At 33.6% G+C, this 26608-nt stretch overlaps 1 protein-coding gene across 1 annotated transcript in view; it reads left to right on the top strand.

Annotated features, from left to right (window-relative positions):
• LOC148304253 (uncharacterized) overlaps window positions 1-24545 on the top strand; it is a 91549-nt gene extending 67004 nt beyond the window's left edge. The window contains exons 2-3 of the mRNA XM_088268719.1: window positions 21287-21651; window positions 22413-24545. Coding sequence (XP_088124845.1) covers window positions 21287-21651; window positions 22413-24401 — 2354 coding nt within the window. The 3' untranslated portion in view covers window positions 24402-24545. The remainder of the gene's footprint in view (window positions 1-21286; window positions 21652-22412) is intronic.
• The last annotated feature ends 2063 nt before the right edge of the window (window positions 24546-26608 follow it).

The raw sequence follows: 26608 nt of genomic DNA, 5'->3' as shown, positions 1-26608 counted from the left end.
TTCTCCGATGAGAAAAATACCCTGCAGTAGATACACGTTTCTTAAGTTTAAATAGAAACCAAGAACTTAATCCGTACTTTAATAATAATCTCACAGAGCTTAAAAGGACCAGTAGCAAGGAACTTCTTTCCTTAAAAACTTAATGCTAGGTAACATGTGAAAAAAAGTGGTAATAAATAATTCCAACACCAGAATTTAGGTTCAGTTTAAAAATTTCTTACGAAGAAACAACAATCGTTTAAAGTTTAAATTAATATAATTCCTAATTAAGTTTCAAATGACATATTTACTAACAGTAGTCTTAATTTTTATTTTTAATAACATCTTTGTTATTATTAAAATAAAGCCAAAACCACCCTGAACATATGTTGCTTGAACGTCCATGATGGCGACCAAAAATAAAAGCATTATGTAAATAGTAAACAATCCAAATTTGGTGTAAATCCGTTGAGAAAGTTGTGTCTGTTTACTGAAGAACTACAGGAGTATCGCGGTCATTATACTAAGTGACTGAAAATGACTTTATATAGGTACAATTTACAAGTCAGTAATGATTCTAATGAGAACTAAAAGCTTCCTTCCGTGTAGGCGTCAGGGAAGATACAATAACCTTCAGCGATTAACAATACCTTAGTATCCTAGCTACATAACGGGCTAGTTCATGAATTCTTCACCTCAAGGTGATAATCACTAATTGGTACAAGGTACCTAAAGCAGTAACAAACTAGATTCGATAGTTATTTTGACGGCATAACGTGTGAAATCGCTATAATCATAATAGCGATAGAAATTCTCAGAATTAACTCAATATACCTCTAATAAAAAGGTTATATTTCAAACGTTGAATGTATATTGATTGATTGCCGCTCTATCATCTTTCAACCAATTTCAATCCAGGGCATTTTCATTAAAATTAAAGATTATTACATCGCGTTATGTTGAGCTTAAATTACAATGTAAGAACAAGGCACCAAGCGCGAACTTCAGGATCATGTATAGGGTAATAGATTCATATAAAAAATACCGATTAGATGGTAGACTAGTTAGAGCTAAGAAACGCACCCGAGATCTCACCTGTGCTAAGTATAAAGACGCCTACTTACCACTTTACTGAACAACTAGACACTGGCTAGAACGCTCATGAAGGGTGAAGAGCAAATATACAAGTAAATAGAGGAAGAAAGTAGAAGGAAGAAGAAGAAAACGTATAAAAAATAAATAAGATAAGCAATTATAAATAATACAAGGACATGATAAAAAGAAACATTATAATATAATATAATAAAAATATAAATAATTTGTTCAAGTGATAAACTTGGAACATAGTACCTACAAGCTATTTAATCAGTCAAAACGCCAGTAAAAATATATTAAACAAGTCTTGTTTAGGGTAAAACGTTCAATTTACACCAAGAGAAAATTATAACAAAAGACGAAAAGAAACTAAAACATTAACAAAAATATTTTTTTAGCTACATACTTATATGTATTTAAAAAAAATAGTTCTGCATTTATTATAAGGTTTTTTTTTAAAACATAAAATAGCTGGTTAAAATGAGTAATTTTTTTAACCCTTATCCGCACCCCAATGGTGCATAGGGCACTGCATCATATAAACGCATGTGTTATCTTAATCGTTAACACATGAGGAAAGGTGATCAGCTCTCCGTTTCAGGTACCAGTCCAGGGTAATATTGAATAAATATTAGAGTGAAAAAAAAACAATAATATTTATTTGACCCCCCCTGGGAATCGAACCCGGGACCTCCTGAATGGTAGCCGAGCGTGCTGCCATTACACTACGGAGGTGGTTGAAATTGAGTATAGGCAATATAAAGTAATGATATTACTCCAAATTCAGTTTGTAGTAGGTATAGGCTCCGTATATACGAGAATTTTTGTTTCGTATGTTACGTTATGTTGAGTGTATTTATTACTCATATAAAAGTGATAATTATCACACATTAAAACGAAGGAATTTTCAAATATATAGTACATATAACTACGAAACAACAGTCATCACAATTTCAAGTATAGTTGTACAAATACAAATATTTAGGTCGTTTGAAATGTCCATTTTGATTAGGAGCAAACAGACATTGCGAAGTCAAAACAATTCAATATAATTACAGACGAGTCGTGTGCCGGATTCCTTCGGTAATTGCCTTTCATTGTTGCATCCAGATCTGGAACTTGGTTGGGTAGAACTCGTATGCTGGAGAACCTACCCGGGTTATCCCAACCCACTCTCACGTGACGTCACACACCAACCACCTATCCGGACATCAACAAAACAATGCGACTTAATTACAAATACTATTTATAGTGCCTGTTGTGAAATTTATCGTACTTGAATCAAATCCAATCTACCTCAAAGAAAGTCACAGGTTTCCCCGGTGAAAATACAAGTAACAATAAAATTTTAATTTATTGACAGGCGCCGTGCCGTAGTTGGGTAGACGCCCGACTGCGAAACTGGCGCCGTAGGTTCGATTCCCGCTAATTGCAAAATAAATTTCAGATAGATTTATTTTAGGTTGTGTGGTTGGTGTTTGTGATGTATTTTTCACATTTCCTTACTATCCTGCCTGCAGACAAGCCTCTAAATGTAGAGGCTTTGCGAGTTATTCCTTCAAAAAAAATTAAATGACTACGATTGTGTTATTGAACATTTATGTTGAACAGTTATAGTAAATCAGTCAATGTTTCTCAGTGATCATCATGTCTCCTGGCATTAAATAAGATAAAAGAAAACTAGTATTATTATTATCTTCTTATGTCAACTGATTAGAATGTAGTTGAAATTTTAACTCCCTTTGAATATTAAAATAATAAAAAAATTAATAGACATATTTACAATCTATCTCGTCAAGATGTATAAAATATTGTTATTGATAGTCATATCGCTTCCAGCAGGTTTCATTAATTAAACGACGCTATATTGTTAATATGAGAAATTAATTTCTCTGAAGTTCAATATTTCATTATGAACTTTTTTGCGTCTATGGATGAAATGGCAGAATTTGGACATCACACTTATCTATCAGTTTTATGGCTGCCAGTTAAACGTCGCAAACAAGAATATATTGCGTGATTTATGTATCAATGTATACTTTAGTAAACTATATGCATAGTTAACATAGGGGAGATTTTATTGCACTTTCTGAAATATATTTATTTTCTTTACAACATTTTGAGTGTGTCCAAATACTTGTTCACAAATCTGGATTATCTCCAATTATAGGAGTTATTTTTCATATTATTTTTTGACATCTCATTAAAGATGAAGAAGAATATGGAAGTCTAATAACATTTTATACATCCCCTTTGGTTATTATACATTCCGCAAAACTAGATCTAGGGTTTTGATTTGATTGGGCGTTCTCGTCTACAACTTACCTTCGACATACTCAAGTCGGCACTTCCACTCTCTCCTTATAAAATAACTTTCTTAGATATCCTTTTTATCTTCTAAAATTGATATGGGTTTCTTCTCTTATTCCGGTTTGTTTCTCTTTCGAGTCTTGCAAAATTTTCCACTAATTCGTTGCAAGAACTGCATAACCGCATTCATCCTTCTCTTCATTTCAGGTTTGATTTTTATACATCGGTATCGGGATAAAGTATGTACCTACATACATGCATAACGGAATTGGCATGCTTAATGAAATTTTCGTTTTCTGTATATATTTAGGCTTTATGCAAAGAGCTTGATAAAAGGCAAGACAAAAAGCTTGCTAAATGACAAAGTAATCCTAAATAATCCTTCTCAAATAATAATATTTTTCTTTATTCTTTTTTTGTCATCTATAATGAAATTAATTTATACCGGGACGTGAAGTAATTTGGCTTTTGTCTAAAAACTGGGACTGTCCCGGTCAAACCGGGACGTCTGGCAAGCCTATATATAATATGTCAAGGCATGATTGAATTAATAGCTCGATAAATGGGTACTGTAAGTATATGATTATGACTTATTCCGTGGGAATTTTACTAATGAATTAGAATCATCCACGACGCGTCAGTAAAGATAGTCAGGGGTCGTTGAATGAGGGGCATTAAAGTTTCCTGGGGCGCTTTCAAGTTTTATGTACGTAAACAATTATTTTTTATGGATGCGTAGCTACAACTTCAATTTTATTTTTGGTATTCTCTGATCTGCTTCTTTAAAACGTTGTACTGGGAAGTGAGTAAAGACTCCGATAGTATGGTGATTCAACACAAACAAATAATAGTCACGTTTTATTTTACTTTATTCGCTTACCACAGTTTAGTTTTGCTTTAATTAGACAACAGTAATTAATATTTCTACTAATACTATTATTCATTTCGCCTTTTGTTTAAACTTTCTAATAATTTCACTTCCGATCACAATTAACTGCCCAAGTCAATTTATCAACCGCCATATACATACTGCATACTCCACTCGTGATTTACAATTCTTTCTTATTTATTATTATTTGTTCAGCAGACGGAACGGAGTACCTAGCCAGCATATACGCAATAGGTGGTCCTTACTTTCGAGACACTCATTTGAGATTCATTCTTGCTTTTTTCATAACTTATGTTAAGATGAAAACAAGAATACAAATTTTAATGTCCCTTATATTTTTTAATCCACACTCACTTGCAAATACGTTTGCCCATAATAAATTTATTTATAATACGTTAAAAGTCAATGTTAAGTTTTTATATCTCTGTAGTGTAATGGCAAAGGGGTATATCTGTCAAAATTTTCTTTTTCTAAGTTTGGTCCACAAAATGTCTAAAATAGTGTATTCTATAATCTGGCAAAAGGATATAGCTATAGTTGCAATACGTATTTAGTTTTATTAAAATACATAAAACAAATGAGTTATTTATTTTCGCAAGTTTGTTTTTGCTCTCCTGTAAAATTTGGTCTGAGGCAGATGTACCATACCCCTTAGCCTTTACACTACCGATCTATAATACTACAAATTTGCAAATCCCTATACGTTAAACGTCGAGTGCGTTCAATCTGGCAACTTGTTAATGAAAATACTCCATTATATATTATTTAATATATAAAACAAACGATTTCTGGAAAACAGTTAGAATTGAGATTATTTCGTAACTCTGTTCCAAACTGTCAATGACTTTACATGACGCAACAGTTATCTGTTATTTATTCAGATACTCCTGCATTTTTTAGGCAAGGTTCTACTAATAACCGTTTAACTTATATCTCTATATCAAACGTAGTAGTAGACACATACATAATATACGTGTGTCAAACCTATCGGAATGCAGCTTAATGAGTAAAATATAATACATGTAGTGACTTAAATTTTAGCAAATAACTTAATAATATTAATATTATTGTTATTATGGCCCAGTAACCAATAGCCCGCAACTTTATTTTATCTAAACCGAGGTAACATTTAACGTAATTGTTTTTTTCTTATAACACCGTTTTTGTATTGAAAAATACAATTTTCTTTAAATAAATATATGGGCTTGAAAACAAAACAGTTATTGAAAAGTAAGGAGTTAAAAATGATTTAAATATTTTTTCAATACCTATATTCCAATCAAAAAATCAAATTTTAATATAAATTCTTTCAAAAAAATGTATACAGAGACACGACTGGCTTCTCGCGCAGCCGGCCGCGTTCTGCATTTGTACGCTTGAAATCTCACCCTTAATCGCGGAAAGGTAAGGCAATCTTCCGATGCCATTTTTTTATCTTCTGAACCCTCTGAACCAGAATCTTGTTCATGTTAGCTAAACGTGTTAACCATTTAACCGCATTTGTTTATGCCTTGATAAATAAAAATAGAAACGTTATTATCTTTGGTAAATATTTCCATTATGCCTTGGAAAGTTTCGTTATTTCTTATCAAATCATTCTTCGAATTGCTTGCGTTCAGATAATCCTAATGGCTGGCAAGCAATGTTCAACGAATATACGAGTATGTCGTCCGTCTCTTATCGCGAGGCACTCGTCTCCAGCTTTTATTCCAACGATTTCATCGTTCTTAGTTCTCCATGCTCAATCTTATTTGTAGTTTGTATTGTGTATAATGAACATCATTGTTGCAATCTCGCGCTTGCATATAATAGTATCAGAGGCTTCAATGATTAGGCACATGTTTATTTCTCCATGTAGAATGTATTTATATTAACTAATTATTCTTAAAAATTATTTGTGCGTTTAACATTTTTATCTGTCGATAAAGAAAAAATAATTCAACCCACAAAATAAAGAAAAGAATCACTCGAACAATGTCGAAAGCTGTTTTAGAAAATAATTAAGTTTTTTTTTTTATTATTTAAACAAAAAAACAGATGTACCTTGTCTATAAATTGATATTATGTAAGCGTTTAAAACGCCTCAAGTAGTTTTTTGTTCGAACATAATAAATTATGAACACACCTTTAACAGTCCTTGGAACTACTTTATTTAGTAGTTCTTACTATCAATTTTCTACGATAAGTAAACATTCATTTATTGATTAAACAGATAGTTATTTGTTTTACCCAATTTCCGCTTTTTGAAGGTGCTAGATAAGATTCACTTGTAAGTTGCGTGTATGTGTGTGTCTGTATGATGCACACGAAAAAGACAATATTTTTATTTTTCTTCTTCTTGACAAGACTAGAATAACAACAAGGAACGTTGATGAAGCAATATTAAGAAAATGGGACAATAATGTCCGAATTCACTAGATATTTTATTCACCTTCTTACCCATAGTATTCTTTGTAAATGTGTACATAATATTCATAATATATCTAGAAGGTAAGCTGGGACCACTATTTTAAGGGCTGATGGACAAAAGCTAGGTGCCGATTAAAAAAGACGCCAGTTTCGTATTTTTCATTACTATACAACAATTTGAAATGGAAAAAAAGTTTAAAAAAATGCGAGGTAAGGAAGGCTAAATTTTGTTATTTTGACGTCTTGTTATTTTTTTGCGTAGTTGGCTGTCGTTGTCGACGGAATTAGTAAAAACTATCTCTAACCTTTTTATCTAACTATCTTTATCTTTTTTTCTTTAGTCAAATTGAACTGATGGAATGAGCGTCATGTCCATTTTGTGCACTAGGCGCCAAATAATGTAGATCCGGCACTGGTAGCAAATGTGTATAGCAATCATTTACAATATGGAGTCAGTTATTTTCTTCAATGTAACTCCATTCAAGGTGAACACGATAATATCTAGATCTACAAGGAATAGTCGGTAACCATTTAGTTGAATTTGCAACGCGAACAATAATTTGACCCGAGTCGTCGATATTATCGCTTCCATACACTTTACATACTAATAGAAAAGTTCAAAACAAAACATAGATTTTTCGAAACAAAAATATGTAAAAAATAGGACTTTTTATTACATGTATAAAACAAAATTCAAAATAATATTTTTTGAGCTACTTGGCTTGTAAAATTAATAAAAATGTGATGAGTCCTGGTCTTCTTAGTTCTACGTGTGTAAAAATGTGTATATTTATTTGAATACGTTTATTATTTTAATCAGTTGAATATCGAATTTTGTACCTAGTATCTACTTCATTCATGTTGACACGTCGACTGACTCAATAAGCTAGGCCATTAAATCGAAGCTAGTAAATAAACTGAAATGGTGGCTAATTGTCATGAAAATATTGCCGGTAGCAATAAACCTATTATTATTTTGCTACCTGTGCTTTTGTATCAGTATATTAATGAATAAATAATGAAAAATATGACTGGCTTGTTACGAAACCAAATATGTTATACATATCCATAATACAACCGAAGAATTATACATTTTAACTAAAGTATGTCGAACTACAATCATTATTTTTTGAATAAGTAACCTGTAATTTAGCATTTAATCGGATTTTTTTAATATTCGTTTCGGTTTTTACATTCAATTTGTTAAAACTATCTAGTTACGTAAGAATATTTTGCAGTCGGATAAATATACATTCATTCATACATTCTCTGTGTTAAAATAATGGAGCGCTATTTTTATTAATATTAATAGCTTTTATTTATTTAACAATAAAATTCAAAGTTAACCTGATAAGTTCTACTAATTCAAATGCCATATTGTGACACATTTTTGTAAGTTAGTAGTTGTCTTTAGTTTTAAAAACATATGAATGTTACTATAAACTGATTTCCAAATCAATTTATGGAACATTCATTTAGTTCGTCTTTAGGGTATCGACTTATTGCTAACTTCTCTTCCATAAACCGGTCTGGAATTGTGCATAAGTATGTATTTTTCTTGAAATTTCTTATAAACTTTAATATCCTCGTACAAGAAACATATCATATTAATATTGAATGTAAGCTTACAATAATCTTCCTAGTATTGTGCCTATAATTTACTTAATTTACTTTGCAAACGCTGAAGTTTGAATTATAATGATACAAAATGCCAACCTAGTGATAGGTATACATTTTTTTTTAATTTGTCTGCAAGCCATCGTACGTTAAATCAATCGCTTGCTTTCTAACTTTTTTTCTCATCCTTCATTGAAAAAAAATCCCATGTATTGTTTCAGCAAGGAAAGGAATTTGCGTTTTCCTGTCTGTTTAATGTTATGTATATTGACGACTTTAATAACAATACGTTATTGCTAAGTCGGGTGTCTATTTTTCTCTGGGTAGCGTTCCGATGTTCTTTTATGATCGAAGAAGCCACAACAATATTTTCCCGCTACTTGACTTGCGAAATGGGAAAAATTGCCGTTTGTTAGTCGAACAATGATTGCCAACTGTCAACTATTAATATCTTCTCTTCCAAGAAATCCTCATTCTTCGATATTGTTGTCTGAGTCTTGTGGTTTATCGACAGAATTAAATTTATATTCAGCATCCCCCACAATGGGACAGTTACCTTTATTATCTTTATGACGTTTGAGTAGTCACAAATAGTAGTAAACATTTGCACAAATATATATGGGGTGTCAGATTTCCCCATAATATTTTGTCGTCAATCTTTGGCTATTAAAAAGTAATAGAATAAATTTAACTCAATTTGCATAGATAATGATGTAAGTTCCTAGATAAAATTGATTGAGTAGAGATGGCAAATCGAACCGTTGTTGTCGTGTTTGATTTCTATCGGCAGTCGAGTCGTTAATGCCTCGGGCGATACCAGTTCTAAGGAGGCTCGCAAAAAAGGCTGAGAGTTTGTTCATCGTATCGGCCGATTGGCGTGTTGAAATACGGTACATTTCTCTCCCGGTCTCTCATTCTGCTCATGACGGAGGGCGGTGGTGGTGGCAGTCGGTAATCTCCATCCAGTGGCTGTAGAGCCGATCCACACCCCGCATTGCCTTATGCGGCTTTGTATCACGAGCGCAGGAAGTTGGTTCAACTTTCGCTGATCGGCAGACAGAGTGGAAGCTCTTTTGTCTGCTTCCGGTGACTTTTTATTCGCCATTCGGAAATTTGCGAGCGGCTCCCTGTTGGAGGTGGGAAGGTATCTACCTACCTGAGTTGCAGCTGGCTCTCACCTGCGAAACTTAATCTTTGCTGTTGAATTTCTATTTGAGAATTGCGTCACCGTATAATAAAATTATTTGAAAAGATTCTAATTAATATCTTTATAAAATTAATTATCTTTTTCACCACTTTTTTTTTTAATACAATTCAACCTACCGGTTTCAACAGTACATTGTCATCATCGGGGTTTATTTTAAATCAAAAACATTAAAATAATTTCACCAAAAACTTCCACACACTCCATAAAAATTTAAATTTTTATGGAGTGTGTGGAAGTTTTTGGTAAAATTATTTTAATGTTTTTAATGTTTTTGATTTAAAATAAACCCTGATGATGACAATGTATTGTTGAAACCGGTAGGTTGAATTGTATTAATAAAAAAATGGTGAAAACAAAGTTAATTAATTTTGTAAAGATATTATAAAATGTACCACAAAGTATCTGCGGAAAACATTCAAGAGATTCTAATTAAGTTTACTGCGTATTTAAAATATGAAATATCATAATAAACCACTCAGTATTTAATTTATTTTAAACATTTTCCTTTTTTATGTGATGAAGTGATTCGCCAATATAGTTTATCCTATTTTCAGTAAATAAAAATGTCATTTTTTCAGATTTTCTGCGGGTATTGTATATAATATCACCAGCTAAATTATCAATATAAAATACGGTAGGTGTGTCTCCAGAGTGCATTATTAACTATTTAGGTAGGATATGAAGAAACCTAGAAGCTTGCACATATTGTACTACCGGTGCCGCCTAATGAGTATTTACGCCAATAATTACATTGCCAATACAACTAATACAGTAAAGACAGTAGATCATAAACATCCTGGACTGTACTCTAGATAAGTAAGACATACATAAAGTATTGTAAATTTCAATTATAATAATAATACTTCATATTTATAACTTATAAATAAATCATACTCTCCATTATACTTTCTCTTATAACAGCGTAGTAACAAATTATTGATAACACGTTCATTCTTATTAAAAAAAAAATACAATCAAAAGAGAGAATGATTGCAATGTTTTATCTAGGAAATAACGTCAGGTAATAATAATTATAAATGATTTAAATTAAGGAAATGTCAGAATGGGTTCAATAAAACAGTGATATCGCCGATACGAGCGATGAACAGTATAAACCGAGCGTATGATACAGTCACAAGCTGGTCAATGGCCAGTTGGTTTGTGAGTTGCCAGTCCAGTTGGAACAACTTACCCAGAAGCAACGTATAACGTATAATACCGCGGCATGTCCGTCTGCTGTACCGATGTACTACAATATTATGTAGGTAGGCTCGTCTGGCTAACGAAATCGAAAGTCTTTCTCCACCGCCACACGCCACGAAGTCTGCGATGTTGTAGCAAAAAAGGTACAACGATGTAAAAACTTTATGAATATTTAAAATTCAATTTCTCCTGATTTTTTATGACAAATATGAATACGTTCGTGTGTACCTCATTACCAGTCGCAGGTATTAAATGAGTCAATTAAGGTACCTTCGACTAATTCAAGATAATTTATGTCAATAACATCACTAACGGTGCATTAATTATTTGGGTCGTCTTGTTATCTGTATCTTGAAGACTTTTGTGTTATTTTTTTTTTAAATAATAGTTTAAATTTATCAAAAATTAATGCACTTGTCGTGTTAAAAGCGTCGCGTCAATTTTCTTATCGATAATTCGTTCGTTTATCCCTTCGAGACTGATTTGAAACTGGTGTTCATTTTGGGTCAGGGTTTTATTTCCTCGGTTCATGTTATTCAAAACATCTTACGAATAACTTATTTATACTACTCGTAAGTTGCTTACCAATTAATAATTTACCTACCATTAAAATGTTAATAGTTTATATCCTACTCCGCACTTATTTAGTGGGTACCTGTTTGACTAGGTCAGCTATTGCATCGTATTGGCGTAAAATATTTATTTAAATAACATAATATTGAACATTACGGCAATTCCTAATTACGATTCGCTACACTTTACTCTTGACACCAATACTTCCTGTGTAGGCCACTTAGCGAGTCGAAAATTTTGAAACAAACAGAATCGAGAGCCATTGCTCTTGTGATAATTATTTATTCATACAGTCTCTAACGAAAGTAGGTCTGGTAGTCACATATGCACGAGAACATTCATAATTACTTGTATTATATTTCTCGTATTTGCTGTGTTTTATTGTCGAATTATCAAATTTTGTTGCTATGACGGCGCACAGCGTGTAGGCGATAATATATTTTTATTATACATCATTTTTATGCGTCATGTAAGGGCTTTTAAATTCAGGCATTTTTAGTAATTTGCATAATTAAAATCATACATTATGATTGCGCTCTGCGGTCTGCTAAATTCGTCGATAAGAATAAACCTTTTTAGTATCAAAGACACCGCCTTGAATATCAAAAACATGAATGACTGTTTACCATTTGACAATAATCATCTTGAATGTTAATGATACTTATCAAAACATTATTAACAGTCGTGTACTCCGTTGCATTTGTGTATATTTAGGTTTATTATCTCCAAGTGCTTAGCTATTTATTATGTTTTGAATAGAAGAGCCATATTGGTGTTGTTATTGCCACTAATGTTAGAGATATTTGATCATTGAAAGAGGAGAAAGTATTTGTATTTCCATTCAATCTTACGTGACGATCAATTGTTTTGTTTTTTGTCATCTGAACGCACTCGCCTCGTAATAAGCCGTTGATGCACCTCGACTGTCGCATCTTGTCAAGTCGGAACAATTGGATTTCTTCACTTTCACGAATTAACTGACGCACCTAGAATGACTGAAATATTTTTATGACCTGAGAAAATGAGAATTTTATTTTCCATTGTATTATTATATTATAATTAGTTCGGTTCTATTACGAACAAAGTGTGAAAGTGTTTACCGGTATTTATTTCACTTATGGTAGTGTATAGTTTTTTGTGCTGGTTTACTATTAGAAATGGATGTCAATAGTTATCAATGTTAACCTCCATTTTATATCAAATCAGATAACAACGTTTGGTATGGCTAATGCTAACTTTGGTTTAAGGCAAATAAATTATCCGCCTTGAAATATATAATAAAATTAAAATAACGAAAGTGATAAATGATTCTTAAATTTTACATTTTCGTTACTTTTTCTTTTGTAGACAAGTTTTTATGCATGCAGAAACGTTAGCTAATTTGCTGATTGTGAATTCTCCAGCATTATTTCTCTTAATCAACTTTATTGTAAGACACTCCTTTATTTATTGTTTATTCATAATTTTCACGATAACAATAATAGCAAAACGTTGAATGTAGGGATAAATGAACTCTTTACGGTCAATTATTGTTATTATTCATCGATATCACTGAATTAATTTCATTCATAGAAAATACTATACATAAATAATGAAGTAAATAACAGAATCATAACTTTAATTAATTATTCATTCAGTCGTTCTTTAAATCTTGTCATAACTTTTTCTTTTATAACGCGATGCGTCTAGCTTAATTTTGTGCGGAATGTTGAATTGCCAAACCTGTAAATTTATGGTATTATAGTTTTAGTTTAGCACTAAAGCGTCTCCTGAAATATATCTAGTCAAGTCCTGTAATGAACCATGGGCGTACCTGTTTAACATACAAATTTTGATCCCAGCAATGGTATTCAATATCCGAGTGATTTAACTCTGGCATCAGCATGACGCAAGCCCGATCACCGATTTAACTCTGGCATCAGCATGACGCAAGCCCGATCACCGATTTAACTCTGGCATCAGCATGACGCAAGCCCGATCACCGATTTAACTCTGGCATCAGCATGACGCAAGCCCGATCACCGATTTAACTCTGGCATCAGCATGACGCAAGCCCGATCACCGATTTAACTCTGGCATCAGCATGACGCAAGCCCGATCACCGATTTAACTCTGGCATCAGCATGACGCAAGCCCGATCACCGATTTAACTCTGGCATCAGCATGACGCAAGCCCGATCACCGATTTAACTCTGGCATCAGCATGACGCAAGCCCGATCACCGATTTAACTCTGGCATCAGCATGACGCAAGCCCGATCACCGATTTAACTCTGGCATCAGCATGACGCAAGCCCGATCACCGATTTAACTCTGGCATCAGCATGACGCAAGCCCGATCACCGATTTAACTCTGGCATCAGCATGACGCAAGCCCGATCACCGATTTAACTCTGGCATCAGCATGACGCAAGCCCGATCACCGAGGAGTATATTGACCCCGTGAGCATTTGATGCTATTTTCAAATCACATTATTATCCTGTTCTAAACACCAACGGTCTTTTTCAAATTATTCAAATTCTCCATTGCTCTTCGAATTGATATGCAAATGTCCTCAAAAATGTATATAATATTTTCTACTCACACTAAACCATGTAAGATTTCAGACCACCTGATGGGATTTGCTTTTTAATAGGATATTTGTGTTTTTGTTTACGAGTTGCGCTAAAATAATAGAGATATAAACATTTGTTAAGTTTTAAAATCACTTAAGACGTAGACTTTATTACAATAAAGGCGCGCTTTGTATTAATACTTCAAGGTTGCCAATCAAAGGAATGTTAAACAACAATTTGCCGTTTAGATATTATGTATTAGATAAACAATATTTCACTTACGAAATATTGTACAGGAGTAGGGTAGTGAAGGTATGTATTAGTCTGTGGGTATCAAATAATAATATATGCATAATGATCAAACTAGGTACCAACTAACCATTGATATAGCTGACTTAGCTGACTTTGCTCATATAATATAAATTATTGATAACCCAATAGTAGCAGTTTCGATAGATTTTAATTAAGACCACAAAATATGTTGTTACTATACAGTATTATTGTCTGATGTTAAATCCGTCTGTCGAGTCAAACTATAACCCGACAACCTTTCGACTCTAACCGTTACAGTGTTAAGATTTAAAATCCATTTGATCAAGAATAATATTTGCATCCTTATAAAAAAATAACATATCATCACCGGAACTACGAATCAATGTAATGTAACCTTTCAGGAGACAGAAAAAGAGCTTTTTATTTAGGGAAATGCGTCAATCTTTTTGAAATACGTTTATGGAAAAACACAAAGGCTCTCCTGTACATTAAAAAAAGGTTTTTACTCCTATGTTTTGGATAGCATATATCTCCTATCAATTAAGTATGCCCAACGTTATTTTATTTTTCATAAAATGATTCATACACTTACATAATTCACAAATTGCGGATATATTAATAAGATATACCTTGCATTGCATTTAAGAAAACTGTTCAAATTTGATTGATATAAGAGACACGTATTCTTACTGCTTTGAAAGTTTAAAGTACAAAGCGGAAAATTTCCAGTCGGGTGTTGACTCCTTTTCTTAAACCCCAAAATATTCATTGACGTCTTTACGTATACTTAATATTTTCGGTGACGATCTGTGTAACTAGCTGTCATGTTTTAGATCAATCGGATTAATAATTATTTTGCTCCAAAGAATCTATGTAAAAGTCAACTGGTCATTGCATATTCCCGTATATTGAATTTTCAATATATGACATAACATAACACAATTTTCACATTGATGAAATAATTCAAACATCTGCTGTCGACGTTTGTATTGCTAAACCAATGGAATCTATGTATTTGATAAAATTGATCTGTGCTCATGATAATGATTTCTTACAACATAAATGTTTTATTTGACGCTTATGTTTTGGGTGCGTTTAGGACCTCCACACGGAATAGCTCAAAAATAGTTAATATAAATGCAGCTGTTTGATTTTGACATCCTCATACTGTAAATTCTAAAACTACCGCTTACGAATTTCTCCCGAAGTTCATTCTAATTCTTAGATAAAGGAATCTAGTTATTCAAGTAACCCTTCAACCTTGAATTAGGTTCTCGACACAAATGATTACCCTTTCATTCTCGCAGCTTGTTCCTTGTTCTCAGACCCCTTAATAGCTGGACTCGGCTCTCACGGTGCGTCGCTAACTAGCTATCCAGAGAAAGGAATCACTGAAGCGTGGCGAGTAATAGATTTAGCTATAGTCCATTTACGTCACCTTGCTAATGATGAAGTATGGTAACAAGGACTAAAGACTGGACTTAACATGGGTTTGATGGTGTTTATATCTATATTTCAAACAAAATGCAGCGGTACCCTATTATTCGCATGAGTTCTAGAAATTTTGCTCTCAGATTTGCGGCAGTTACTCTTCAATAATTAGCAGTACGCAAGTTGATCCTTAGACTTCATGTGTATTTTGTTGCATTGCTTTTTAATGATAAGAGTCGGACACCCGGGGTGTATGTATGTATGTGTAAGAGGCGAAGCGTGTAGGTATGCAAACATAGAATTGTTTAGTGTTCTATCCTCTTTCCTTCAAGGAAGCTGTAAGATGGTTAAAAAAAAATAAGTGCAACGGACTGTAATGGCCAATGGCGTATGTAGATCTGAGGGTTGTGACGAGAAGAGATGTTATTATTTGGGAGATGCTTGAGAATCTTTGCATAAGAAAGCTATGTTTGTCTTTATTTTATTTTATTCTTTTTTTAAATCCACAGCCATTATCATTGGTTAAAATTTCAATATTAGGAAACCATTTTTCCACCATGCTTTGCGAGGTAGATAGTATGACATGAATATATTTCAGTCATTTCTGCTATAGATTTTTTTCGTCTGGTTGGCCTCAATCAAAATTATTACAACATAACGGTTTTATATTTAATAGTAATGATTGTGTTATGTACAGGACCGGTTACCAGTTTGACTCGGGTCAATCATTACTCCAAACCGCGGATGCGTTTGGAAATCCTTAATATATTTACATCTCGGGTCGGCCGCTATGTCGCTTGGATCGCGTAATGAGTTATGTAATGGATGGTTGGATGGAACCTATCCGAGCGCAGTATGTAGGTGGGTTTGGTACTTGATATCTGGCCGATTTGCGGTGTTATGTGTTACTCGATACTGCGCGGTTACTCACTAGGTGTAGGTGTACAATTCCAATACAGGTGCTCTACTGCACTCCAAGGTTATAGAAGGTCGCGTTCACCATTAAATGGGGATCGTATACTTGATTCTTCCAAATTGATGTCTTTTATTTTACCCATATTGCGACAACATTTTTTTTCAATGTTTTGAGGTTAAAACTTAAGAATATTATCCAAATGAACCTGGTAAATTTTGCCGTAAAAGTTTATCGAAAGGGCATTTCCACTAACAATGAATAAGTACCTACCTATTTTCATTCTATAAATAAATTATGACCTTAATGGCATTTCTTCCGTAATCCTGTATTTTCTCATATTTTCAATATTAACTTAAATGTGTAATAAATATGATATCGTAACTTAAATGTACGTAAAATACAGCATGCGACACGTAAACTGTTACTAAATATACTTCATACATTTTTAAATAATTAAATTCTTTACCTCCAGAAAGAAATCTGATTTTGTTCATTAGGCTGTCGCTTTGTGGTAATATCTATCGAATGTTACTTTAAATTTCTCCACCACTTTTTCTTAAAATCTATTTTTTACGTGTTTCGATGCATTCCGCATCATTTTCAAGCACCTTATTGTTGGTGAATCTTTCGAAACACGTGTCACGATAAATTTCAAGAGATAGTATGAACAAGTGAAATATAAACTTAAATTTTGAGTGAAAATGCAGAACTTTCAATTCTCCAAGTAAAATTAGGAACTCGACCATTTCCACTCCAAGCAGTATAGTCATCGAAATGAGAATAAAAATAGTACGTTTTCGTTTATGTTGTTGTTTACATTATATTATAATCATAGACACGCATACCCGAATTAATTTATAGCCTAATAAAGAATAAAGTAGTATTTTGTTCGTTCAGGTTAGAAACAATGAAGTGAAGATTATCATGAGGTACACAATCGAATCACGATATAAAGTTGTCATTTCATCTTCTGACCGCAAGAAGTAATGTATCTTGTACCACCTGTACAGGTCTCAGAAGCCTTGAATAGATATTCAAGGTTTAGACAAGCTTTACTACGAGTACGTTGCGTTATTGTTGGGTGAACATTTATTATTGACAGTTACTCACGAATTAAATATCTAAATCTAAAACATGTATGTGAATATTTATGGAAATTTGGATAAAATTGAGGATTAATCTAACTTTTCCAGGATAGAAGCATGTATCATTTTTGCTGTTTGTGGGATTCGTAATATACGTCACCAGCTCCACATTTCGACGATAGACAGATAATCTGTGTACTGATTAAATATATTTTTTTAAATATTTTATTATTAATATTTAAAGCATTTTTTTGTGGTAAGTGATTTTTACTTTTATATATTTTTTACAAAAATGTTACGAATATGTATGTAACCACTCACCGAGATTTTTTGTCTTCCGGCTTCGAGACGTACCGTCTCTTCGTCAAAAGTCTCTTAGACAAAAATGCTCGGTGAGTGGTTATATACTAATATTACTAACATTTTTGTAAAAAAATATAAAAGTAAATATATTTTTTATATTATATTGTTATACTCGTATACCTACATGGCCGGGTCAGGAGTCGAAATAATCGTCGGGTATATATGAGGAGATGCATGAATGTGGAAGAGGCGAATAATGTTAGCAAAGTCAGGGTGGTATGGCGTTCGATTCTCTCTGCCTACCCCTGTAGTAAAACGGCGTGATGGTTAGTAAGTTAGTTATATACACGTAAGAGCGCTTGTGCACTACACGGAATTTTACTGTCCGGCAGTCCGGTTAGCATGAAAAAACGGATGATTGGCTTATGCTTTTATCCGTCCTTCTTCGGATCGGTGCGGGATCACGGTACGCGTGAATTTGATCACGCTAAACTGTCGTATTTGCTTTTATTTAAAAAAACCGGACTGCCGGACTGTAAAATTCCGTGTAGTGCACAAGCGCCCTAATACATCGTCCAGCCCCGTTCGTTTCTCGCCTATCCCTGCGGCAAGTGCGAGGCCCTCAAATGTCTTGTTTACGAGACAAATGCCTGTAAGATTGTGTAACGAGATGTAACCGTATGATTGTGAGCTGCTCGTGCCCGATGTTGAGTGTCCCGTCTGCCCATGTGCCCAGTCGCCCAGTGCTATGCCAGTTAGGCACTGTACATTCGCGGCAAGTTGAGTAGCCGAGTGTGGGCCGTGGGCTCGCTAGTTAAATTATGTGGCGAAACTCGTTTCGAGTACGAAACTGTTTACATAAATATGATATTGTGAAAACGTTTTGTATTTTCCTCGAAGCCTATTTTTTGTTGTTTTGCCTGTTGGAATGCTTTGGAATACGTCACCGCCTTACTAACTTGTCAATTTATTTCAAATATTTATGGTAACTGCTGGTCACTGATACCAAATAGTCATATTGTACGAGTATAATACTGACGTCAATTCTTTAGAATCCTAAGTAATTTGATAATGTTCTTAGGCTTGATTTTCTTGCTGTACCAAATAAGAAATTGTACCACGTAAAAGTAATGCTACAAAAAAATTCAGCTGAAATCTTCAAAGTACAAAAAAATACATATTTTGAAAACTAAATTTAAAATTCATACCACGTACCTAATAATAAAAATATACACTTCTATTATCGTAAAATATAGATGTAATTTAAAAGATGATTAATTTAAATCTGGTATACGAAGCACTGAATTTGATCGTTGCAGTGTTATGCTGATCGGTAATGATTTAAGGGAGTATTCTACTGGGTAATTCTCCTCGGAATAATGTTAATAGTTTCATTTAAATAAATAAAATAAAAATTGTAGACGTGTTTTTTTAATATTGACATTATTGCTGATTGGGTCCAATATTTCATCCGCACTTACTAAACTTGATAACCTCTACACTAGGCAAACAAAGGAATGCTTGTATAATCGATAACAAGTAATATTTGTAATGTTGAATGGAGTGAAAATTCTATTTGATAGTCGGGAAAGTTGCCATGCACTTGTTTAATTCTATTCATAATACATCAGTGTAGATGAAATAACATGCAGTATCTCAAACCTTCTACACCTACCCTCAAGCTGTCGGTTTGTGAAGTCACCTGACTTGTCCCTGAAACTTGATGGATCCTGCTTAACTTATTTTCAGATATTTAAAATCTATGGACAATGTTTTACACTTGTTTTTTTTCGGATGAAAGAGCGGCATTACAATAATATAATTTATCCGATCTTTACTGATTTCTTCCTTTCCAGGCTTCCATTGATGTTAATTATGATTCATAACAGCATAATAATCTACATATTTTTATGAATAAGCACGCTATAGTATTGTTTTGTGTCAAAAAAATGTTTTTAGTTTTTATTTTTGATATGTGTTTTTATACTAATTCCATTGTAATCCATGTTTGGCAAAATACAATATATCTAGGATAATAATATATCTAGGATAATAATATAGAACATAGACAGAGTATTATAAAATATTTATAGAAAAAAAAAATGACATGTCATCTTTTGCCATAGTACCTACCACAGTTATTACTAATTGATGAACTGCGTGACGGAAAATATGTCGGAAAATATTTGTGACTAGTTTGCCCAGACCTGTCTATGGTCATTTTGATTGATGTAATTCCCGTTGCACTGAATGCTGACGTGACCGCAGGATCATGTGCCGAAGGAATGATAAGAACGGTGATTGACTCCAGGAATGTTAATGTCTGGTAGCTAAGCGCAATCCATACATATCCATGCATATCGCTTGCGCCCTGAACCATGCAGCATGGTATATGAACGGTTTTGTCATATTTTTGTAAATATGGCGTTAGGTACGTAAATTTATTTTAAAAAAAAAACAATACTTTCCGTTTACAATTCCGCGTACACACGAAACGAATTTTAAATTTAAATTTATTTGCATAATTCGTTATAAAATGGCATTGAAAAATAATTCAATATAATTTCCTCGAAGAAATGTAGGGCAACTTCTGAAGAAAAAAACAGTTTCTTACATTATTGATTTAAATGTTTTGAAAGCGAAAGGCTGCATTTCTTCCGTATAATTTATTTATTTATTGAAAATTCAAAACGATATTCGATTATATTATTTATTTTTTAGCGACTGACACCTGTTTCGCATTCATAACGCCCATCGGGCGCTTGTCCACTACCGGAATTTTACCGCCCGGCAGTCCGGTTTTGAAAAATGAAAGCGACTGCGACAGTTTGGCGTGATCGAATTTACGCGCAACGTGTTCGCGCATTGATCAAGGCTCCGATCCGAAGAAAGATGGACAAAAGCACAAGCCAATCCAAGCGTTGTTTTAATACGCTAACGGACGGTAAAAATCCGTGTAGTGGACAAATGCCTATACGGCATACGGTGTTTGAAAATGATGCGGAACGCATCAAAACACGTATCACAATATATTTTTTAAGAAATAATGGTATTTACTAATTAACCTTTCCAGGAGTACAATAATTGATGTCCGACTTTCTCTGGGGAGTGGGTTTTTTTACATTAAATATGTATTTTTTAAAATCTTTGTATTATGAAAATAGAAATCATGTAAAAATAATTTAAATAAAAAATGAAGCTCACCATCTCTAAGTTTTATTTTATGATAAAGTTAAATACAAATATCCACTGATGTACATCATACCAACTGACAGATAGACTTCGACGTTCGATACTCCTTCGAGGAAAATTCACACCGACATTCATTTACGTCCATACTCCCGGAAAGGTTAAAACTTAAATTGAAAATGTATATATTTGATTAGAAAGTGACTACCGAAACAATGAATGAAAATAACCGATATTTTGTTGTCCTTCCAGGTACACTAAACTACTACTGCAATATCCTGGGCATATGGAGCCAGAGGAGCGTGTCCGTGAGGGACGGCTGCCTGCTGGTGTACGGCGCCGAGGGCGGGCGGCCGCTCGCGCCGGCGCGCGCCTACGCCAGCCTGGGCCGGCGCGCGGTGGCCGGCCCGTGGCCGCGCGCGCCGCTGCATCACACGCGCTCCGACTCCTCGGGCGCGCAGTCGCTGGGGCGCGCGCGCGGCGCCGCGCTGGCCGGCCTCGAGCTGCGCCTGCCGCTGCGCCACCTCAACCTCATGCCCAGCTCCCTGGCCCCGCGCGCCTTCAGCCTCAGCTACCGCCAGCCCGGACCCGACAGCGAACCCGTTCTCGTCTTGCAGGTAAACTTTAACAACTGTCTAAACTGCAGAATCTTCTCTTTGTCTTCTTCTTCTTTTAGGACTAGGTCCTGTCATTCTCGGGTCGCTCCCGGGAGGTGGAAGACCAGCTATCCTTTCTCTTTGTGTTTGGACAAATTCCAAATATCAATCATTCATTTTTAATTTAGGTTTTACTTAGCAAATACCAGAATTTCTTAAAATCTACTGTGACACGTGTTTTGATGCATTCCGCATCATTTTCAAACGCCTTGTCACAGTAAATTTTAAGAAATAGTGGTATTTACTAAGTAAAACTTAAATTTATAATGTAATGGTATTTACTAAGTAAAACTTTAAAAAATGTATAGATTTTACCACAAAGTGACTGCTAAACCAATTAATGAAATCAGTAATTCAATTTATCTTCATTTTCATAAATTTCTCATAAAAATACCTAGTTTAGTAAGTTTATGCAGCTTTGGAATGTTGGTGCTATTGACGTTAAAACCAGTGCATATAGGTCTCACATCGGTCGGTTTCCCACTTCCAATATGAAACACGGAGACTGTAAACTAACATTCGCATAATGTAACATTCGCGGCGAGCATCCGAACATCGGATAGAGTACTCGGAACGAGCTCGGCTCGGTGTACTAATTATACGAATGCTCGCATCGTAACTTGTTACGTTACGACGAAATTACTCCGGTCAGTCCCCATTATTTAGCTAATTTAAGAAAAATAAGATAATACCCTAATTCAATAATTTTCTTTTCATTCCAGGCGCTGACCGAATTAGAATACGAACATTGGGTCAAAACCTTGGCAGTGGAGATAATGAAGCAAACTCCATTGGATGCTATAAGATTTTTAGATGTTTTAGGGATCGCCTCCATATCTACCCCTTCTACTAAATCTTCTCCGACAGTCACTCCTAACACATTACCCAGTAAAGTTTCCCAAATCTCAGAAAACAAACAGAAGAAAGATTTTAGAACACGAAGCGCTACGCAAAGCTCCGCTCCGAGGTGGGACAGGAGTCCCTCATCCGAAGGCAGTACTACCAGTGCGGACTTTGTTTCTCTTGATAAAAAAACAAAAAATGGTGAAACGATTGTGAGATCCAAGAAAGTGTTACTAGCCGGATCTCTGCCTCGGAGGAAGTTGTGCATGAGCGATGTTGAGAGTCAAAGCGATCGAGATGAATTGGATAGTGGAATGAGTCAGTCATTTCCTAAACAAAAACTGCCAGAAATTAAAAGTACCACAAGCAGAAAATCCCGAGAAAAAATGAGAAGGTCTCGAGATATCGGTGGAAATGGATCTTCATCGGAAGAGACTCGAACTATAGACGAAGGTATCGTACTAGAAGAAAGAGAATCTTCATCAGAAAGATCTTGTCGCAGAAGCCTATGGCCATCGGATCGTAGTGACTGTCTCGATAGTCCGCACAGTGTTTCCAGTTACTCCAGTTACGAACTGTGTGATAGTCCAGATGCTGTTGACTCTGTTGAAGAACCAACTTCTCAAAATGAAAGGATGTTTCTTAAACCTTCAAATGTCTCTCGTGAAATAGTCAAGAGTGCCACAGTCGACTCTGTTCCAGAAAGAATTTATAGTAAAAATGTGAATATTTCAGCCGGCCATAGTAACTTGCTTAAGAAGAAATGTGAGAAGAAAGCTGCCCTCGAAAAAATTGTACAAATGCTAAATGTTAACCATAATATTCAAGATGAAAATAGTGCTAAAAAATTAAAAGAGAATAATTCTTCAGAAGTCGACAAAAGTACCCGTCTGCACATGCCACTATACAGAGCTCAGCCATACAACGTTAGCTGTGCCCTTCTATCAAAATCTGAAGACTTGACAAAAAATGGTAAAATTGCACCTTCACAAATATCAAATCTCAAAAACGTACAGATTGCACGCGATACCCCTTCTATAATAATTGACAAAGTGCAATGTAAAAATTTGGCTGATAATAAAACAACTCAATTTTGGAGCAGAGCGAGGTCTTGCTCTCCGAGTAATAGTGGAACTTCTCCTTTGCGAGAAGGAAGAGGAGGTCGTGCACTTTCAGTCGGACAACCTACCGAACCTTTAACAGTTGAAACTTTGCGCGTACGATGCCAAGACACAGAAATCTATGTCCCTGTTAAGGACAAATTGGCTCTATTCGAGTCTCTGTGCCGTGCGGGACGCTTGGCGCGTAGCAGTGAGGAGCTAGCGGCTGAGCCCGAGGCAGGCGCAGCACCACGCGCTCGCTCCCTACACGACCTCACTAGGGAGCGCAGTCCTCACGTACCTGTCAGAGAAATGTGCAAATTCTTTGAAAAGTTTGGGAATTCTAATAAGGAACGCAGACCATCCAAATCCCAACCACCCCCGATAAGTTGTAGAAGGTTCAGTGAAAATTTACCTGAAATTAAAGCTCGTAGCCGGTTACCATATGTAGAAAAATGTGAAAGCAAAATTCCAGACAGAAGTACATGCGGATCAAAAATTTATAATACCAATAAATTTTACAATATTTATAATTATAATATTAATCCAGATTTTGGTAATATCAACGTTTCCAAACATAGAATTAATCCGAAAACAATAAATGATTTAATGAATTATAAAAATGAAGTGAAAGCGCCAAATATTAAAAGTTCTATTGATAAATTACCCGATAGTTCCCATTTGAATAATTCAGAACTTCGGGAGGCTTTTGATTACGGCGGATTCAAACAAATAAGATTAGGCAACAAAATCATTACTTATGTGTGATTTTAAGGATTTATAATATAAAAAGTTATTATTTACTTTTTAGAATTTTGTGATATATGTTATATAATATCAAGATCAAAACGATAGATTATTGTAGGTTTTTTTTTTAAAACTAAGTATATCAATATTATATTTGTTACTGTGTATAGGTTTTATATAATTGTTGCAAGTTTATTTTAATACAAATAATGGTAGCATAATGTAAATCTTTGAATAAATTAACTTTTTAAAATATTGTTTAACTGTGTTACCTATTTTATTATATCATTCTTTAATGTTTCTAGTTTGATGATTTAGTAATAGTGTATAGGTGTACCTTCTAGTTTTTTTATGAAAAAAGAAACATAAAAAAAATATATTTAATTAAATAGGTATATTTAGGTATAATGTAATAGGTTCATTCATATTTTGTCAAAATTTATATTGTTATACATATATAAAAACTGGTAAAATCAGTTTACCTAATTAATGTTACAAAATTATTTTTACCTTCTGGAAGTATTAATATTTTGAGTTTTGACAATGGCCTGATAATATGTAACTACTTCATTTGTTATTTAAATTTTAAAATGATAATTATTTATTTGTCCTTTTTGGAATTCATTTACATATTATGAAAACAGTGGAAGAAAGGTGCCATAAGTTTAGAATGTAGCGAACATGTCAACATATTTTGGAATAGTATTATTTAGATGATTTATGTATTATTTAACTTATCTTTGATATAAATTAGGCTCAATTTTTTTTGTGTATGTTAGAACCACTACAGATTGAAGTTTATAAAAAAATATGGTTTATTTTGCCATATAGCTACTAAAGTACAGTGGTGCATGTACAAAGAGACAAGTATATAGTTGATATTGTTTTGCATTCTACCATGATGTAAGTAGAAAATTTTCATAATGGACAACTTCTTTTCATTCAAAATAAGAATGTGATAACCTGAAACATCTCCACTCTTAGAAAAAATAAAACCGTACTTATAAATAATTGAAGGGTTCAGCAGTAATAACGGTAAGGGCTAAATTTAAAAATGGGGTTTTGCATATATATGTATATACTATGGTTACAGACCTTTTGGTACATATATTACTGTACATTCACTTTATGGAACAAAACATATATGGTTTATAATTTTTATAATGCATGTACATATATGTTTATAGAAATTAAATTTTCTTTTCTTATTATTATATTAATCTGAATATTTTTTTAACTCATACATTGCATTGGATACAACTGAAATATTTGGTTTCATTATTTTTATCTCAGTAGTGCATTTATCCTACTACATAAAAAATAACACATTTAAAAAATGGGATATCTTATCGATTGAAGAAAAAGGAATGTTAGTCACTAAGTCTAGTGGTATTAATTTGATTATCAATTTTTTTTACCGACTACAACTCTACATTGTTTTGTTAATATGAAAAATTGATTTAAAAATATCCTGGCTTTACATTATTGAAACATTATTATTTTATCATAGGCATATCAAAATTTAATTATTAATTATGATACTACACACACATTATACAGTAGAACCCCTTTCGTCTGATCTACCACTCCGGTTGATCCAACCGTACTCTAACTGTTATATTTTACTCGAAGCTACCTTCGATTTTTATATATTTTATTGCATTGCTCTTTTTTAATAATAGTAATAGCTTTTGCGCTGTTTATTGCAATGTTTTTAATGTAGAGAACAATACATAGTATTTTTTATTTCAAATCTATATTTTTCTCTATTTTATGATAATCCAACCTTTGTTACATTCTCCAGTCCCTAAGGTGACAGATTAGAGGAGTTCTACTGTACATACAATCTTTTGATGTGTACGACTAGATTATTTTCTCTTCTAATTTGTTTAAAATGCTCAATGTATGTATGTAAGTATGACAAAATAAAAGTTACCTTGTAGTCAAATAGAGGACAGTTGCAAGATCTACTTCCTATAAAAAAGTTATACCTAATTTAAGATATAAATAAAACTTATTAATAAACATGATATTCCTTTGTTATCCACATCATTATTATCTTAAATTTAATTTATCTGCGGTCAAAAATGGCCAAAAATCAATTGTGTAATGATTTACATATATTACTCACTTTTTATATGACTTGGGCCTGTTACATCATTTCTGCCAATATACTTATAAGTTAGACCCTCTCATAAAAATGCGATAGAGTAATATTATTAAGATAA

The sequence above is a fragment of the Brachycentrus maculatus genome, unplaced genomic scaffold (assembly GCF_059751285.1).
Source record: "Brachycentrus maculatus isolate JH-2025_06_01 unplaced genomic scaffold, ASM5975128v1 h1tg000326l, whole genome shotgun sequence".
NCBI lineage: Eukaryota > Metazoa > Arthropoda > Insecta > Trichoptera > Brachycentridae > Brachycentrus > Brachycentrus maculatus.
This window is presented reverse-complemented; position numbering and strand designations above follow the sequence as displayed.